At 38.9% G+C, this 17838-nt stretch overlaps 2 protein-coding genes and 1 long non-coding RNA gene across 3 annotated transcripts; 1 reads left to right on the top strand and 2 right to left on the bottom strand.

Moving 5' to 3' along the window:
- Window positions 1-980: 980 nt before the first annotated feature.
- Window positions 981-3573, bottom strand: LOC103714485. Its single transcript, XM_008801752.4, has 2 exons — window positions 2195-3573; window positions 981-1761 (listed from the first exon to the last, which is right to left on the bottom strand). The coding sequence occupies exons 1-2, from the start codon at window positions 2805-2807 to the stop codon at window positions 1682-1684; spliced, it is 693 nt and encodes a 230-aa protein (XP_008799974.2). The 5' UTR covers window positions 2808-3573; the 3' UTR covers window positions 981-1681.
- Window positions 3574-5222: 1649 nt separating this feature from the next.
- On the top strand, window positions 5223-6298 carry LOC103714484. The gene is made up of 2 exons (XR_605226.3): window positions 5223-5728; window positions 5842-6298. It is a non-coding gene; the product is annotated as an uncharacterized LOC103714484 (long non-coding RNA).
- A 2193-nt stretch (window positions 6299-8491) lies between these two features.
- On the bottom strand, window positions 8492-12229 carry LOC103700608 (protein TIFY 3-like). The gene is made up of 5 exons (XM_039131453.1): window positions 11914-12229; window positions 11430-11529; window positions 11167-11347; window positions 11012-11069; window positions 8492-8872 (listed from the first exon to the last, which is right to left on the bottom strand). Exons 1-5 carry the CDS (start codon window positions 12054-12056, stop codon window positions 8785-8787), a joined length of 570 nt encoding a protein of 189 aa, XP_038987381.1. The 5' UTR covers window positions 12057-12229; the 3' UTR covers window positions 8492-8784.
- Window positions 12230-17838: the final 5609 nt, after the last annotated feature.

Here is a 17838-nt window from a genome sequence, read left to right as displayed (position 1 = left end):
TTTAAATTTATTCAAATTTAATTATAAATATTATAATTGATTCACAATCAATTCCAATAAATTTGTATTACAGTGTCTCACAATCCGTATAAATCATCGACCGAATTTGCTCTGATATTATTTGTAATAATTTAAAATTTTGTCTTCAAAAAAAGTAGTCAAAAAATATTATTTGAATTTCTTATTTCTATATAAGCATCTGAAACATACTTGCTCGCATGAATCCTCACAGAAAGAACTGATAAAGGAGTTGAGATCACTCGGAAGATATTATGATCTCCTATATTTCAGATTATGTGTTTAGCCAAACAATATTCCAGACTACTTATCTGATATAGATTGTTTTCTTTGTGCTGGATCTGGAAGAGGATTGCCCCTAATTGTTGGGCGTCTAAGAATTCCATAAATCCCTTAAATATTGCGTGCATCATTTTAGCTGGCCATTTTGATGCATGACTTGCATCTGATGCATCTGTTCTCGTGTCACCCTATCTGCGTTCAATCATGGAGAAAGCTCTTGGCATGCAGCCTAGGTAACAGGCTCACTGTGTTTTACCAAAAAAAAAAAAAACTCACTATATTTTTTATACATTAAGATACATACACATACTTGCCCAACATGAACCATGGAATCATATGGTCAACAGCAACAAATATCTAATAAGAGAACAAAACCAATCACATAAATTGTCAAACTGATTGCCAAAATACAAAGTAATAAATAATAATGTATTTTGTGAGAGACGAACAAGGCAGCTGACTGAAACACCTCATTTTTTACTTTGTATTGTTTATTTTTTTTCTGCTTTGGCAGATTGTACCTGTATTAGAGTGATGTGAAATGCTGTTTTTATTAAAGAAAAGAAAAGAAAAGAAAAGAAAAGAAAAGAAAGGAAAGAAGAAGAAGAAGAAGGAGAAGAAGAAGAAGAAAAGTGATGCCTAAGATAAAGGTGGGAAGCATTGATTCTCGCCAGATGACATTGTAAACAGTAAGATATAATATTAATAATGTAAACTGCATTAATTCTTAGAAATGAGTTCAGTAACATTTGGAATAAGAAAGAACAATGACACCCCAGCAAGTAGTTGTGCCCTCCTCCCCATCAAATCAAGACAAATTTGTTTTTTTGATCTTAGAGCCCGTCCTCTCGCCCATTGCTGTTGCTGTTGCCGCTGGACCACAATAACCGACCATTTGACTGCGTGATAGAGCCAACACGACCGCCTCCTACTACGCCACCTTTCTCTCTTTTTCTCTTTCTCCTATCCGATCGTCCAATCTTTCCTTGGTGAGGTGACGGTGGCCCAGTGGGCGGTCTCTACGAGTGGCTCTCCATGCAGTCATTCCCAAGCCACAAAAATTCCTCCTCCTCCTCCTCCTCCGGCCAGAAAGACTTTTCTATTTTCCCACCGTTGGATCGTTTCTGATGCTGAAGGAGAAGAGCAAGACCAAAAAGAGAAGCACAAAAAAGGTAGAAGAAAGAAGAAGAAAGCACGAAGCGAAGTAAATGTAGTTGAGACCAAGTCGATCGAAGTGGCAGGCGGAGAAGAAGAAGAAGAAGAAGAAAACAGGCTATGTACAATAGATGGTTCACATTTGTGAGATAAACCAAAACGGGACAGCCTCTCCTTTCTCCTCCCTCTCTCCTCGGGAAAACCGAATCGTCTCTGTTTGGAAGCTTTAGCAGCATTGCCTCACGGAACAAGCCACGGCCTGTGCCCAGTGCCTCAGCCTCGTCTTCACATGCTGAGGATTGTCTCCTGTTCCATTGCACCAAAACAACCACATCAATAATCTCTTACCCAATGCTTGGGCTGTTTGGGTTTCCCCACCTATTTCTGTTCCTTTTCTCGCCCTTATTTTTTTCTTAAATTTTTCTTCTTGTATCCATTCCATGTCTTCCGCCATTTAGTTAATTTTTTTTTAAAAAAATAATGTATAGTTGCATGTTGATGGAATAGAAATTTTTCAAATTATTTATGAGATTGTTTAACTTATTGAATAATTTAATAGATCTACATACAGATTATTATCTTTCATAATTTTTTTTTATTTTTTATATTTTTTATATATTTTTTATAAATAGTTTGTAATTTTTAGGCCGGACGGCTTTGCCTCCCTCTTCATTAAAAAAAAAAGAAAAATAAAAAGAAATAAAAGAGACTAATGCTCTACATGGGAAAGAATTGATACCCGGGTTGCAGATCTTCCAAGACTCGTTGGGGGACGAATGGGAGTGCTGGTGGGGCTCGAGGGGGCTGGCCGGGCCCGGGCTGCTGCAGAGCGTCGACGCGGAGGAGGTGGCGGTGGGAGTCGACGCCGGGCTCGGCGATGACCGGAGCTTGGGGTCTGAAAGCTGGCGGTTGACGGCGAAGTAAAGGTCGAGGGCCGGCAGCGTGTCGCAAAGATGATGACCCCCATCTTCCTCGTTAAAGCCAAACCCCAGCTCGATGGAACCCATAAGCTCGTCCCAGTCCTCGTCCGTCAGGCTCCTGACCCTCGCGCTCAGCCTCCTGCCATCACGGTCAATGGGCGACGACTCCTCGTCCCCTTCGCCTCCAATCATCCGCCTGCGGCGCAGGATCTGTCGCCTCCGCTTCTCCCACTTGGCCTCCCTCCTCGTCTCCCGCATCGACAGCTGCTTCGTCAGCAGCCTCTTCCGTCCGCCGCCGCCTCCGGCGATGCTGCTCGCCGTCCCCCACGTTACCGGGGGCTCCTCGGTCACCACCACTTCCTCCTCCTCTACCTCGCTCTCCGACGACGACGACGAGGACATGATCTGGTGCTCCCTAACGTTCTTCTTCATCTTTCTTTTTCCTTTTTCTTTTTATAATATTTTTCCTCTTCTCCTGCTTTCGTAGGGAAATCAAGCCTGAATGATTGGAGAAGCGGGAATGGCAGAGAGTCCTGGCAGCAGAGGGAGCATGGGGCGGCGGCCGCGCGCGATGACGACGGCCGCAGCCGGGGGGGGGGCGAAATGGAGAGGACTCCTGGGTTGGAGATTGGTGAAGAGGACTGGAAGGGAAGGGTTTTCTTGAAGGGGGGAAGGGGGTTGGTCTTGATTTGGTCAGCGAGAAGGATTTAAGGGGGCGGCTAAGGCGGGGGAGAAGCTAATAATAAAGAAAGGTGGCGTCCTTTACTCCGGGCTGCAATGCCCACCGCTCCTTCTCTTCGACGACGCAGGCTATATTTGAATCGTGACCGGCCACCGTCCTTAAATAGTTACAAGGGTGGGAAAGACGGGAAGGTTTGAGGAGCTAATATTGGGGTGGTGGAAATGGGAAAGAATGGGACGGGAATGATGGGATTCTTTCACCCTCATTCTAAATTTAAATGAGGAATGCTAAAACTAACACCAAAGTTGGCAAGGAACAATAAAAATGGGGTGGTAACAACTATAAATCCAGGGTTAGCGTTTGTTTAGGTTGTTACATGATTAATTAGTGGGGTTTAGCATAACCATGAGTAGAAAAATAGTAGAAAAATCTTTAAAATTTTCTGCTAAGAACGGCTAAAAAAGCCATGGAAAAAATTCCTTAATAGCACCTGCTGCTTGTTGAGAAGATAAACTTAATTTAATGAATGACTTTTGAGAGGATTCATGAATATATGAAGAGTCACCTTGAGAGTGGTGATTCATGTATATATATGCATTTAAGTGGTTCATATCTTTTGGGTTTTCTATGTGCATTTAAGTAGTTTATGTCTTTTGAATTTTCTATGTATATTTAAGTAGTTCATGTACTTGGGTTTATTCATGTACCTAGAAGTCCTATAAATACCATATAAGTCTTATGGTTTTATAAGCAAGGCAAGAGCCAAAGTGAATAGAAAAAATTTGAAATTCCTCTCTATCCTTTCCTCTCTAATTTCTCTTCCTATATTTCCAACACTGCTTATGTACAATTGTTAACATGCCTAAACTTTTTTTAGTAACCAGCCATACTTGATAGAAAGAAGTTTATTTTTCTAACATATGCATTTTCCTTTCCTATTTACGTATTGTTTGTTTCTGTCGAATTAAAAATTAAGTTTAATAAGATTTTAAAAAGCATTTTGCAACAAAAATATCTATGCAGCAATAATATGTTGACCGTAAATTCTAGGTTCTTTCATTTTACTATGAATCACTTTAGTTCATTGTCACAAATTAGATACTTGAGTGAAAAGAGGAAGAAGGTGACATGGGTGGGAAAATAAAAAGGCTGAGCCAAACATGAATTAAAAAAAAAGATTTGCATAATTCTCCCACCCTCCAAGGTGATCGACTAATGTTACTCTTGGAATATATCGTTGATTGAAGAAGATAAAAATGTAATATGTATTACTAGCAGGATTTCATTTTAAATGGATTTATATTTATAGGATGCGACTATAGTTTTATGTTGATCGTTGACCTACTGCAATCCTTTTCTTTTATACGGGTTTGGGACCAACTATTTACAAAAGATGAAGTTGACATCCCTTCATTTTTTTCTAAAAATGTGGCCTAAGAAAAGCAAATATGGAAGAAAGTAATTTGTATAACTGACCCTGACTAGTTTCAGATTAATGCTTAGTTCATAAAATTTTAGATTTATGATTTAGTTTTGATCCTCACTCACTATAATAACTTGCAGGATAGTTACTTTCGATAATAATAATAATAATAACTTGGAGGCTAGTTTGGTGTTTGGTGTGTTTATTCTATATGCACTTATAATTGTAAATTTAGCATTTCTAGCTGAAAGCCGTCTGTTATATTTTGTATCTACCTTTTACCCCTTTTTCCACCTAAATAAGTGTTGGATCCCCCGTCTAGAATTTAAATTGCAGGTAGGGCATATAAAGCAACCCATAAACAGTGTGAAGACTAAATTCATTGTCCTATGTGATTTAGTTGTTGATAATAAAATTCTCTTCTCTAATTTGATGTTTGCCAATTCTACTGGATATTGAAAATATAATTTTCCAATGACATGAAAGCCATACCATCTTGCAAACTCAACTCGTCTCAACCAAGCCCTAGTTTGGGGTCATCCTCTATCCATTTTCTCAATTCTTCGTATTGGCGATTCAAAGTTTAATTATAAATCGAATGAATCTTCATAAATATATTTATCAGCATGCTCTAATATGAATTTATTCTGTTAGGAACAAGCAAAAAAATAATTACAAATCCATCATCCAAAAGAGCAATCAAAATCAGCTAACGGAGCTGACAACCATGGGCTGAGGTCAGGCGGCTGGTTATTTGATCTTACAGCAAATGCCTACGGCTTTTTTTAAAACTTTCCACCGGGTCGGATCCCAGCTGGCAATCGGTGCTGCTATTTCACCGCCCTCCCACTCCCTCTCCCGCTCCTCCCTCCTCCTCCTCCTCCTCCTCCGCCCCTATCCCTGCCTCTCCTCCACGCCCTTCTTCTTCCCTCTTCGCCCCTCCGAGGCCCTCGCCACCGTCGGCGGCGCCCCGATCCCCACCCTTGCCGCGGATCGCTCCAAAAGAGGCCGCTTCGTCGCTGCCGTCGCCGACCGCGATCGCGGGGGATCCTGCGGTCAGGGAAGTCGAATTGGAAGGGGAGGCGGCGACGGCGGTGGTGGAGGTGAGGGTTCCGGTGGCGGTGGAGGCGGAGGTGGTGGTGACGGTGAAGGGGGAGAACGAAGGGGGATCGGATGAGGATAAGAAGTAGATGAGCTGGATGTCCATGTCGCAGAAGCTGACGCTGGGTTATGCTGCTCTCTTCGGAGGTGATCCCGTTCCCATTCACCACTTAAATTTGAATGCCTTCCTATCTGCATTTCTTTTATCCTGTTGATTATTTTTGAGTTTTGTCTTTAATTTCTTCACCATGGTATGCTAGTTTTGTGATCAGAGTTGAAGCTAGTACAGAGGAGACGATAGCCTGCTCATTCATTAGTAACGTTGTATTCTTCTGAGGATTGTGTATGCAAAGTGAACGATCATTTCTTTGAATGATGTAGCACAGGAGCTATTCATATTCTTGGCAAAAGAACAATCAATTGCAATCTTGATAAGGTCTATTTGGATGCATGGCCACACTGTATGTTTTTGCCATCTCTAAGTAGATATTGGCAAAATGCAGTTCCCAAAATAAGAAGCCATTGAAAGAATTGTTGTTGGATTTAGAGGTATTGAATGCGCCGTTTCAGTTTGATTACAACCGGAAGAGTCTATTGAACTGTAATTCTTACTGTTGTAGACTTGTAGTTTCAATAGATTACTGTAATGAGATCTTTAAAAAGGCCTTCTTGTGCAGCTTACAACAGTAAGAATCATTAGTTAGTGATTTTGTATTCTGTTCTCTGTTAATTTGTCTGTTGACTCTAGGCCGTTCATTCTTAGGATTGTTCTTGCAAAGTGAATGATCATTTGTTTCAATAATTTGGCACATAAGCTATTCATAACTTTGGCAAAAGTATAATCAATTGTAATCTCGATAAAATCTATTTGCATGCTTGGCTACTCTATATTTTGTGCTCTCAGTAGATGTTGGTGACATGCGATTAAAAATTAGAATCTATTGAATGAATTGATGTTGCCTTTGGAGTTATTGAAATAAGATTTTTCAGTTGCTTGCAATTGATAGAGTCTATTGAAAGGCAATTGTTACTGTTGTAGACTTGTAGTTTCGATACATTAGTGTAATGAGATCGTTGAAAAGGTCTGTTCCAGCCGCTTACAGCAGTAAGAATCATCTTTCAATAGATGATTGGTACTGTAGTGCAACCAAATTGTCGAGAATATTCTTGTTTATATTGCATCTCGTGCAAGTCTAGAGTGCCTCCTTGTTTCTCAAGCTTAGACTTTATGTTTCTGACTGATATATTGAGTATTGACAGTGGGCGGAGTCATGGGATATGTCAAGAGTGGGAGCTAGAAGTCATTAGCTGCTGGAGGGATATCAGCTTCTCTACTGTATTCTGTGTACACACAGCTTCCAGTAAGACCAGCTTTTGCATCATCCCTGGTATCATATGGATTCTGCTAAGCTCTTTAACTGCAATTCTAAGTCCCCCCCTAATGTTAACACTATTGGCCGTGATGGCTTCTCGCTTCAAGAAGTCTGGGAAGACGTTTCCGGCAGGTGTTGTATCTCTTGTGGCTCTTTAATCATGGTTGGTGGCTATTTTCATGGAATTCTAGGTAAAACGCATGCATGATACCTGCTATCAGTGAACTCTGGCCTGACGCTGCTTGTTTCAGATGATCCTTTTTGTGGCCCTGTGGACCACTCTTTTTATGATAACCAGTAGTCTGTTGTTCCTTTCTTCGATGTGGTGCCAGTCACTCTGCTGTTCAAATCTGCTTTATAGATTAGAATGACTAGGTGACCTTATATTTCCAAAAAATTTCTGCTGAAGGGTTTTACTTGTATTCCTATTGCTTACATAATCTTTACTTAGCTGTAATCGCATGCGTACCTAGAGATGGTAGATTTTCTGGTTTATGAAACATTTCACTGGAGTAGGAAATATTCATGTGTGTTGCATATTGCTGCCATTTCTTTTACATTTTTAGATTGATTCCTATGTTGCATCTGTATTCCTCTTAGTTGACAGTAGAACATATTTAGAACAAGGAAGGCTTCTACTTATTTTTGGCTGTATAAGAGGGAAAGCCTGTTTTTGAACTTCAAACCACACGTAAGGTGCTACTGGTTGTCAATTTACCACCTGATCCATGCTGCATGCATTGTGTAAAATGTTATTAAATTACCCAAATATCATCTTTGGCCTTCACCTTCAATCTTGATTGTTAGATACCAGAAAAAAAGGCAGCAGCGTTCTGTGGAATAACAAGAATGATGTTGCTTGAGATTTAAATCTTCGCCGGAAGAATTAAGTACTTACAGAGATCAAGATAAAACAATTAAATTTGCATGCGGTTAGATGCTGCATGGACAACTTACCACTTCGACCAGCACCAGCTAGAAGAGTGTCTCATGCTGACTGTACATTGTTCTTGGTTGATCAGATTTCATCAAGGTTTGCATCTCTTATCTCTGCTTCTATGTTGATAATTTCCTAGGTGCATGCTGCAATTTAATTTAGCTCAAATACAGCATGCTTCTTTACATTTGAATCTATGATTAGCTATCCTTTCAACAAAAAAAAAAAAGCAAAATAGTGGCGACAAATATGATAATTTGTATTTGGGCATCACTTCGCTCCAACCACACCACAATTATCATATTTATATTTTTAAAATAATTGACTATATCATACACATTTATATTTTAAAATTTTAAAAATATAAATAAATAGTAGTAGTCGGGTGGCAATGGTACCAGTGATGTAATAATAGTGATGATTGCGACAGTGATGGTATAATAATGATATTGATGGTGTGGCAAAGATGATGTAGTGGTAGAAAAATAATAAATTTTTATTTTAAAAATACTAAAGTTGATAATTCTTCTTTTCATTAAAAACAATAAAATAATAAAATTTAATATATTTTCCATTTCAGCTTTTCTAACTAGAAACAAATAAATAAAAGCAGCATCAAACATGCCTCTAATTTTTCATTTTCGCCAATAGCTAGAAGTCATACTTAGCAGCGTCTAGAAACTGATACATAATTAGAGAAACATCTGTCTGATGGTAGAGACGAACATACAGATGTCACAGGAAATAAGTCAAGATACACCAAGAAGTCCGAAACAACAAGAGCTTATATAAATAGAAGGATTAGGTCTATACCCAGGTCAAGATTCTTACAATAACAAAGCTTTAATTTAGACAACCGTAGGATAATTGGATTGGACAGCCATGCAGACGGGTCAAGAGATTTGAGGCTTTCCCTCCACAGACACTTCCATGCTATCTGATGATGGTTTCGCGGAAGCATACGGAGCTTTGCTCACCAACCTGCCCAAAAGGTAATTGGCAAAAACAAGGAAAATGAGATAGCTATAGTAATCCATTAGGGTTTTCTTCCCTTCCTCAAATACTAGTAAACCATCACTCAGCATCATAGTTAAAAAAAAAAAAAAGAGCTGCACAAATCATTCAATTCAGAGATATCCATGACTGAAGAAGATACTAATAATAACCATTAAATGCACAGAAGGCACGACATGATCTCACGATCAAGATTCAAAGGCTTCCTGGCAAAAAAGGTAAGGCCCCGCAATGCCTAAGCGGTTGACTCAGCTCAAGCCACCTCTGGAAAACCATGTGTTCAACTGCAAACAGTGGCAAACCATACTCTTAGCAAATTTATGTTAGGTTCAAACTCGCTATAGACTTTCTGTAAACCGTGCATGGTGGCCAGGAGTAACTGAAAATTTCAAATCATCGAACTATAAATCACCAGACATCACAAATTATTGCATGCCTGGTTAGTCGAGATAATTACAAACTTTGCGGAAGATATAAGAGTCCATTGTCGGACAACCATAACCCACCACTCCTCTTCTTTTATTTTTTTGTTTCTCCTAAAAGTGCGCATCAAAGCATGATGGTGCTTGACATGCATGGTTAAGGTGATTAAAAGCACACAAGGGAACAACGACATACGAAGCACAAAGTTAGAAAGCCACCTAATCGCACTCCATCCATCCGCCAAGCCATGATGCACAGAAGCAAAAGTATCCATTGAGACACCATGATGCTTGTAATGTTGTCTCTAGCACACCGCGTACAACCATAGAATGCTAAACCTAAACACACGTGTGGTTGACACGTGATGCAAATCATACCTCGCACGCTTACACAGAATAGGATGAAGGGTCCACTTCAAGACAGGTTTCCTTGTGGTTCGCATTGCATGTCCCCCTTCCTTCAGATATGTGTGCATCCGGTAGTCCCCAGGTGAGATGGTCCCTCTGAACTAACACCACCTCCACCACAACTAAAATATACCTACCAAGCCACTATACCCCACATTTAGAAGCCTTTTACTTGGTCAGCAATAGGAAAATAAACATTCACCTACCTCCATTCAGAAGCCTTTCTTGGTCAGGATTAGGATACTAAATTCATCTGCCTACTCTCTCTCTCTCTCTCTCTCTCCATGTAAAAGATAAAAGAGTATAATTGGAGAGAGATTCCTCAAATCTTCAAATTTTAATTGAGACTCTTTTCCAAACAAAATTTTTGTGGCATATGATGCGCAGTTGAAAAAGCTAAATGAAATGAAAAATTCAAACCCACCAGAAAACAGAAATAGGCTTGAAGTTTAAGTTTAGGGGTTGCCTGGGCAGCAGACCCACAAAAGTCAAAGTCAGCGCGCCTAACCTGATTATTCAGTGTGATTCATCTCTTTTCATGTTGGTATATTATTGCTCATCTCAGGTTGTATTTTTATAACTCTCACTTGTAAAATTATTCTCTTTTTTTTTTTGGTGGGTTACCAACTAGTTCAGCCAGTAAAGTCTTTTAAGGGTTTGTAACAAGAACCCGAGTTTGTCTCTCCTTCCATAGATTTCAACTAGAATTTCTCCAATCCTACTTCTAGAAAAAAAAAAAAAAAAGTTTTGCTCATAAATTACAACCTCCACTTGAATGACAAGCTTCATGTTCTCAGTCTTTTCTCTTAACCACACATCCACCTCAGTAATCTCTTCAGAGTGTATCTATACTTTATGTCTTCCAAAACCGAACATTATAGTGAATTACAATCGCCTTTTGTGTGTGTATGTCTATCTCTAAAAATGTTAGCTAACAACCACATAACCTTTTGGTGGTGCATCTCTCTCTCTCTCTCTCACACACACACACACACACAAAAAAAAATAGCTGTAGTGATCCATTTAATCCTTTTATTCTTCTTTCTTGTTCATTAAAAAAAAAGAAAGAAAGTCATCCATCTGATAAACTGCATTTCTCAAATTTTATGTAGGTCCTTGATAATTAAGAGTAGCTATATTTCATAAACTTGGTTTCTGAGCCAACTATTAAAAAAGTGAATACCCTTCTATTGGAACTATTCTTGTTTAGAATACATGAAATATTCTTGCAACAGTGTTATTTTGACATGGAAGTGAAGGTGAGAAGGCAATTTACCTGTCCCGGCGCTTCTCCAAGAACCGCTGAAGCGAGTTCCTCCTAGCCCCAGGCAGCTCTGCACAGAGACACGTACAATTTCTCACAACATAACCAAAAGCAAGACAGGAAGGCATGCCCTCCCCTGAATCGGAGGGTTTCGAAACCCGACATACCAGCTTGCAGCTTGCGGAGGGAATTGCCGGGACCGGCAATGAGCTGGTTCTGCGGCGATGCCCCTCCTGAGGAGCTCTGCAGCGACAGAGACCTCGCGAGCGCCGGCGACGCCTTGGCGGCGGCATTGCGGTTATTCGCGGCGGCCGCAGCTGCGGCGGCGATGAGCATGATCGCCTGAGCCTGTTCCAGCGACGGACCAGATCGATCAACGATCCGATCGTGGGGGAAAAGCATCTAAAAAAAAAACAGAGTAGAAGCTAACCTTCTCCGCTGGGACGGCGTCGTAGACGCCGACGGCGCCGTTGTAAAAGATGGTGAGCTGGGAGCCGGCCGGATCGTTCGGCATTGGCGTTGCCGTGTTCCTCCAAAGCATAATTCAGCAGCAAAATGAATTACAAATATTTGGGGGGGGGGGGGGGGGGATCATAAACGTTTACAATCGATTGAGAAAATTAGCCTGAGAATTCAGACAACGAGATATATTTTTAATCGATTTAGTAAAGCGGCCAGGCAATTTCTTAAAAAAAAAAAAACAGTAATAAATTGAACGAAAGAGGAAACAAAAATGAAAGGGGAATCGAAAGCATGGAGAGAGAAAGATTAGGGGATCTAATGGTTATTCTTGGAATCTGTTGTAATCTTGGGGCCAGGCCATCCCCAAATTTCCCTCCTGCTTCTAAGAATTAGAAGTGGGGGAAATAAAAGCCAAGCCCTAGCGTCATGGTTGCTTCCCCCCACTGCCATACCTGCTGTTGGAGTCGGCGTTGATGCCCGCTTTGAGGGAGAGAAGGAGCGCGCTCTCGTCCTCCTCCGTCTCCGCCTCGCGCTTGATTTCGACGGTATCCTCTTCCTTGATCTTCTCCGCCTCTTTGCCGCTCGCCGCCTCCATCGAACCTCCTCCTCCACCTCCTCCTCCTCCTGGCCGTATCTATAGAACTCTCTCGATCTGAGCTGGTGGTGAATTATAAAAGATTTTTGGAGGGGGAAGGGAGTTTAATTTTCTTTTCTTTTCTTTTCTTTTATTTTTGTAGAAGAGCGAAGACATTTCCATCCCTACTTTCCCATACCCATCTGTCCCTTAAGAGGAATGAATTAAGAAAAAATAAATAAATAAATAAATAAATAAATATATATATATATATATATATATATATATATATATATATATATATATATATATAAAGAGAAATGGTGGAATGGGCCAATCAGATAAGACTTTAAATTAAGTCAAATGACTCTCGTGTTTTCTTGTCTTCTCCTCCTCCTTTTCTCGTCTTCTACGCCTACGAGTAGTTGTATTTCTACTTGGAAAAAAAAATGGTCACAAGTTTGACCGGCAGGGGAGGTATCAAACGTCTTTTAACCTCTTTTTCTACGGTTTTAATGAATCACTCCGCTGTTTCCGTGAGGAAAAAAAAAAAAAAATCATGTTCTGAACTAGCCTGAGGCTTGGTGGTAACCGGAAAGAACTCTAATTAATTGTATTTATGCTTAAGGGAGGAAAATGCATTAGTTAAAAATATATTTAGGCTGCGTTTGGCATGTTGCTATTTTTTTTTGGAAAAAAATTGAAGTAGAAATTTTATTTCTATTTTTTTTTCTAGATTTGAAGAAGGAGTTGGGATTTCGGTGTTGGGTTGAGAGATGGTCAGCAAAAATTGGAGGACTGGCATAGTCAATAGGGTCAAGGGCAAAATCGGATAGAACAAGAGAGCTTGGAAGGAAAGATAAAAATCTACTTTTAGAAAAATTAGAAATAAAAAATTTTTACTTTCACTTTTTCTCGGAAATAATGTAAGTTGTTTAAAAAAATAGAAACAACATAACCAAACATATTTTCTGCATCCAATTCTATATTTTTATTTTTTAAAAAAATAAAAAAATACTACCAAACAGAACCTTGATTACATATATTCGTTGGATGAGAATTACAATGATCATTATTGCTTCTTGATGTGATCATAACCATAAGAGGTTCGGTTGTTTCTTATTTGTGATCAAACTAGATAAATCCGCTTTACGTCACCATTTTATCTATTGTATTTTTGGAGAATAGGTGATCCCTCTACGAACCAAACTGTTCCATAATGCAATGGCGAGTTTAATTTAAATATAAAATTAAGGCCATCTTCATCCAACCATTGGATCCATTCATCGTAACTATTGTACTTGTCAAACAATATGGATGATATTCCTTGGACGACGAAGAAGATACTATTCTAATAGGCTCAAGAAAATGACAATCTCATATTCCTCTCTTCCTTTTCGTTGGATGTCAAAGAGAGCATTATAAAAAATAGGTGCTTTCATAAATTTTTCTGCTGAATTTTTACATATTTTATTTTCTAATTCTTATGGATGCGTAAGGACATATGCCATTTATTTTCTCCATTCCATGATTGTAGATTCAATTGTACCGGCTCTCAACAAACTGAACACATGTCTCGCTTAATTAAAACTTCATTCAGCTCAATTCACGCTTAAGAGAGGCAGATGCACTAGTTAAGAATGGATGTATGTTCATTAGATGATAATTACGATCATCCCGGCCTTTTGAGGAGATTATATAACAAGATATCTCTCCTCTTCATGCTTAAATCAAATAAGTTTGTTCTTCATTACTCATCATCTGTGCATTGCAAGAGGGTGGATCATCAGACAACTCAGAGAATGGTATATGGGATTCACTAATATGAGACACATTGCGTTGGTGATATATAATACAAGATATTCTAATGATGTATATGGACAATCCTAGCAGATACATCCCGTTCATGTCCCATCCAACACCATAGATTTGCTGATGATATGACAACTCTAAATGGACAGGCTCGTCTATCAAATCACTGCACTTTGTAAAGGTGGAGAGCTGGCGACTTGAGATTGGATCTCTCGATTTCAACGCAATGTGGGCAGAATCGATGCAAGGTTTGCCATCAATGGCCCTTCTCATGAAATTCTGTACTTGTCCGGACGCAAAATACCTCCCTCCTGTTTGTGGCGTGCTGGAACAAGACTGTGCTGCTCCGAAGAGAAGGTACGATCCACCAAAAATTTTGCAAACTCGAGCAAGCAATGATGTCATGATGTTTTCCTTATGCACGTAACGAAGGTGGTGAGTCCAGTTGCATGCATGTCATGCGTCCGAACCATTCCATAATTATATAAATTTAGTTACGTGGGTTCTTAGCTTGTTGGATTTATGTTGCACTCAATCAACTGTAAGGTATCTAGTTTAAAATTCTAATTTAGGTTAATTAATCATTTGCTCCTGTTATTGAATGGTGTGCTTCTCGCATATTTAATTAACTCAGCCAAAATAGAGAGAAAAAGGTAAAGTAAAGTAAAAGAGGGAGCACATAATGGGAGGTGTGACACTTTAGCCAGTTTTCTTTTTTGGTCCACTTGGAACGTTTCCAATGTAGAGATAATTACTACTCTCCAGATCTCAATGTTTCAATCCCTTTTAATCATGTACTTTGAAGAGGTGAATTATTTAAAATTTCTACGTAAAGAATTGAAGAAATAATATTTGGCATTACAATATTTATTGGAGAAAAAAAATGAATCATCCCGAAAAACGTGAGCGCATCACCAGCACGTGATTGGAGGCATCCGACCTGGAAGCATCCGATTTCAAGACGCCCAACCGAAAGCCCGACCTCAGGGCTCTCGACCTGACGCCCGGCCAGGCGCTCGACTCCGAGACGCTCGACCCGGGCACCCGACCTCAGCATCCTTAACCTCGGAAGCCCAACTTCACTATCCACCTGCTACGATCACATCCTTCTGCAACTCGACCGATGACCATGCTCTGCTACTGCTGTCAATAGTTAATGCACATGGCCTCCACAGATCTCCGGCTCACTCAATAATTAATGTGCATGGCCTCCGCTGATCTCCGGCTCACTCAACAATCAATGCGCATGCTATCTACGGATCTCAAGCCCTCCACGGCAAGCAGTTGGCCCACTCAGCTACGTCCGATCAGGCACGACGACTCACTGGCCCCGGCCTGATCTCCCACGGCAATGCATTAATTCACACGATCGTGCATTAATTCACACGATCATGCTCAATCATGACGGTATCCCGTTTGCCCCGTCACATCACAGGTAATCATGTACCCTTCTATAAAAGGAAAATCCCTCCCTCTTAGAGCGGATCCGGACTCTGAAACTCCAAAAAAACTTTCTCTCCCTCTGCACATTAGCCCCCTCTGACTTAAGCATCAGAGGGCCGGCGCCGGAAACCCCGGCCACCAGCTTTTTTGCAGGTTCCCCGGAGGACGCCGCCCGCCGACGGACCGCCACCCACCATCTCACGCCGGAGCTTCTTCTTCTTAGCCACTGGTCGTCCCAGGGTCCAATTTCCAACAACAATATTTTTAATAAAACTTGGCATTGTAGTTAACTATTTAGTACCTTGATGAACTTTGGTGGTTTGACGTCCTATGCAACAAAAAGAAAAATCTGGTAATACATAAAAGGTGCAGTAGAGATGTATCAAATCTTTCCTCAAGTCTAATTTCATACTCGAATTTATGCACAAGATCTAGCTTTCTATAATGTCTACAATTATTCAGATGTTTTTTGTTTTATTTTTCACTCAAATTCATTGCAACTACACTATTAGAAGACTGGGTATGTATCGTTGAATTTGACTTACTGATTTGCAAATCTCTTCCAAATAATCATCTTATCCTTCCAAAATCAAAGTTCAAGATTGAAATTCTAAATGGTTCATCCTTAAATATTTAAACCTAGATTATCATGATGCAGGTGGGAATACATCGATCGCATAGTATATTGTATTGCCATATAAAAATGACTATGTACGGGCAATATTGATCATATAACTCAAGAAATTCTCTTCTTTCTTGAAACAAAAATTACTTAACAGTATTATGCAACTCCTATTGCTTGCTTTAGTCTTCTATCTCATCTAAAATTAAACAAACAGTAACTTAGTTGATGCAACTAGAAAGTCCATTAGTATTTACCAAAAAAAAAAAGAACATCCAAATAGTAGGTGATGTGATGGACCCTACCTACGAAGCGGGTGCCGAAGTGAGTGCTCAAAACAACCGTCGTACGAGAAGTACAAATTTTCCCATGCCTTCAAGAAAACTCAAGCCGGCACATCATGATGTACACGTGGGACCACATGGGCCAAGAGACATATGTTAGTGCTGGGGTGTGGTACTGGGGATCTTTCAGGTGGGTGCTTTAACTGTTAAGTTTTTCCCCAAAATCAAAAAAGTAGCGGTTTGGCTGAGCCGGTGGGCTGGCGTACCATCTCTGCCACTTGCATCAGTGCTTACTTTACTATGGATTTGAATGGGTTAGCTTGCTTTAGAGCTCGTTTGGTTGAAATTTTTTTTATTAAAATATTTTCTTTTCAAAAAACTAATATCAAACTCTAAAATATTTTAAAAAATAATTTTTGTATATTTGATTTATTATCAAGAATATAACAAGAACGATTTATATTTAGTTGAACATTTATTTTATTAAAAAAGTTATATAAAATATTTATTATATAATTAATATAAAATAAAACTTATCTCATTCTATTTTAAAGCTTAAGAGTATTTTTTTAAAAAAATATTTAAATTCGCAGTCGGTAGAAATACGAGACATCACTTCATTTCTTTTTTCACCAACCTTACTTTTTCTTCTCTTTTCCTTTGCCTCATGTGCCAGCAATGGTTATTTTATTCTCATTTTTGGTGGGTGTCAGCTTGCTTTACAACTTGTTTGGTTCGCAAAAAGATGATATATCCTTAACAAAGAAAAGCTAACATCTAAATATTTTTTTCTAAAAAGCTTATATCTAAATATATGTTATCCAAAAAAAATAATTTTTATATATTTGATTGATCTAAAAAATAGCATATTTCAAAATAGTCTATAGTTGGTTGCGCATCTATTTTATTACAAAAATTGTATAAAATATATGTCATATTTTTAAAAAAGATAAAAATCTTACTCTATTCTATCTAAAGCTTAAGATAATTTTTGGAAAAAAATATATTCCAATTCTTAGCAGATAGAAATTAGACTTTTTCATATTTCATATAATTTTTTTTATAAAATATATAAAAAATATATTTTTATAATTTTTTTAAAACTTCAATATTTTTATACATATATTTATATTTTCATCGATCTCACTTTATCTCAGTAGTTATTTTATTCTGGTTTTTGGCAGGTGTGAGCATGCTTCATTAGGTTTGGTTCATGGAGTTCTTTATGGGGCAGTGAGTTTAAACTCAGAAGGCTTTTGGGCAGGTGAAGCCCGTGCATTTCTCACTTCCAAGCATCAAATTTGTGGTTTCAAGGAGGGGGAAAAAAAAAAGCATAGATTTTGTGGTAGTTGTGGACTCAGGTTCCAACCATGCTCCCTCGAATCTTAAAATATCTTTTTTTCTTTTATAAATCTAAACAAGAGGGAGGCGAGAAGCAAGGCTACAAGATCAGGCTTGATTCAAGCATAAGATTTCGAAAGAATTTTTATATCAGCCAAATGTCATTTATAAAATGGACATAGATTTGATATACATTATTTTCTTTATAAAATACTATATTTAAAATATAAATGTTATTGCAAATTCTGATAATCAAGTATTATTTGATATAAATCCATAGCATAACTTTGTCACCTGGCCT

The sequence above is a fragment of the Phoenix dactylifera genome, chromosome 11, assembly GCF_009389715.1.
Source record: "Phoenix dactylifera cultivar Barhee BC4 chromosome 11, palm_55x_up_171113_PBpolish2nd_filt_p, whole genome shotgun sequence".
Taxonomy (NCBI): Eukaryota; Viridiplantae; Streptophyta; class Magnoliopsida; order Arecales; family Arecaceae; genus Phoenix; species Phoenix dactylifera.
The sequence above is the reverse complement of the archived record's forward strand: the minus strand, read 5'-3'. Positions and strand labels throughout refer to the sequence as shown.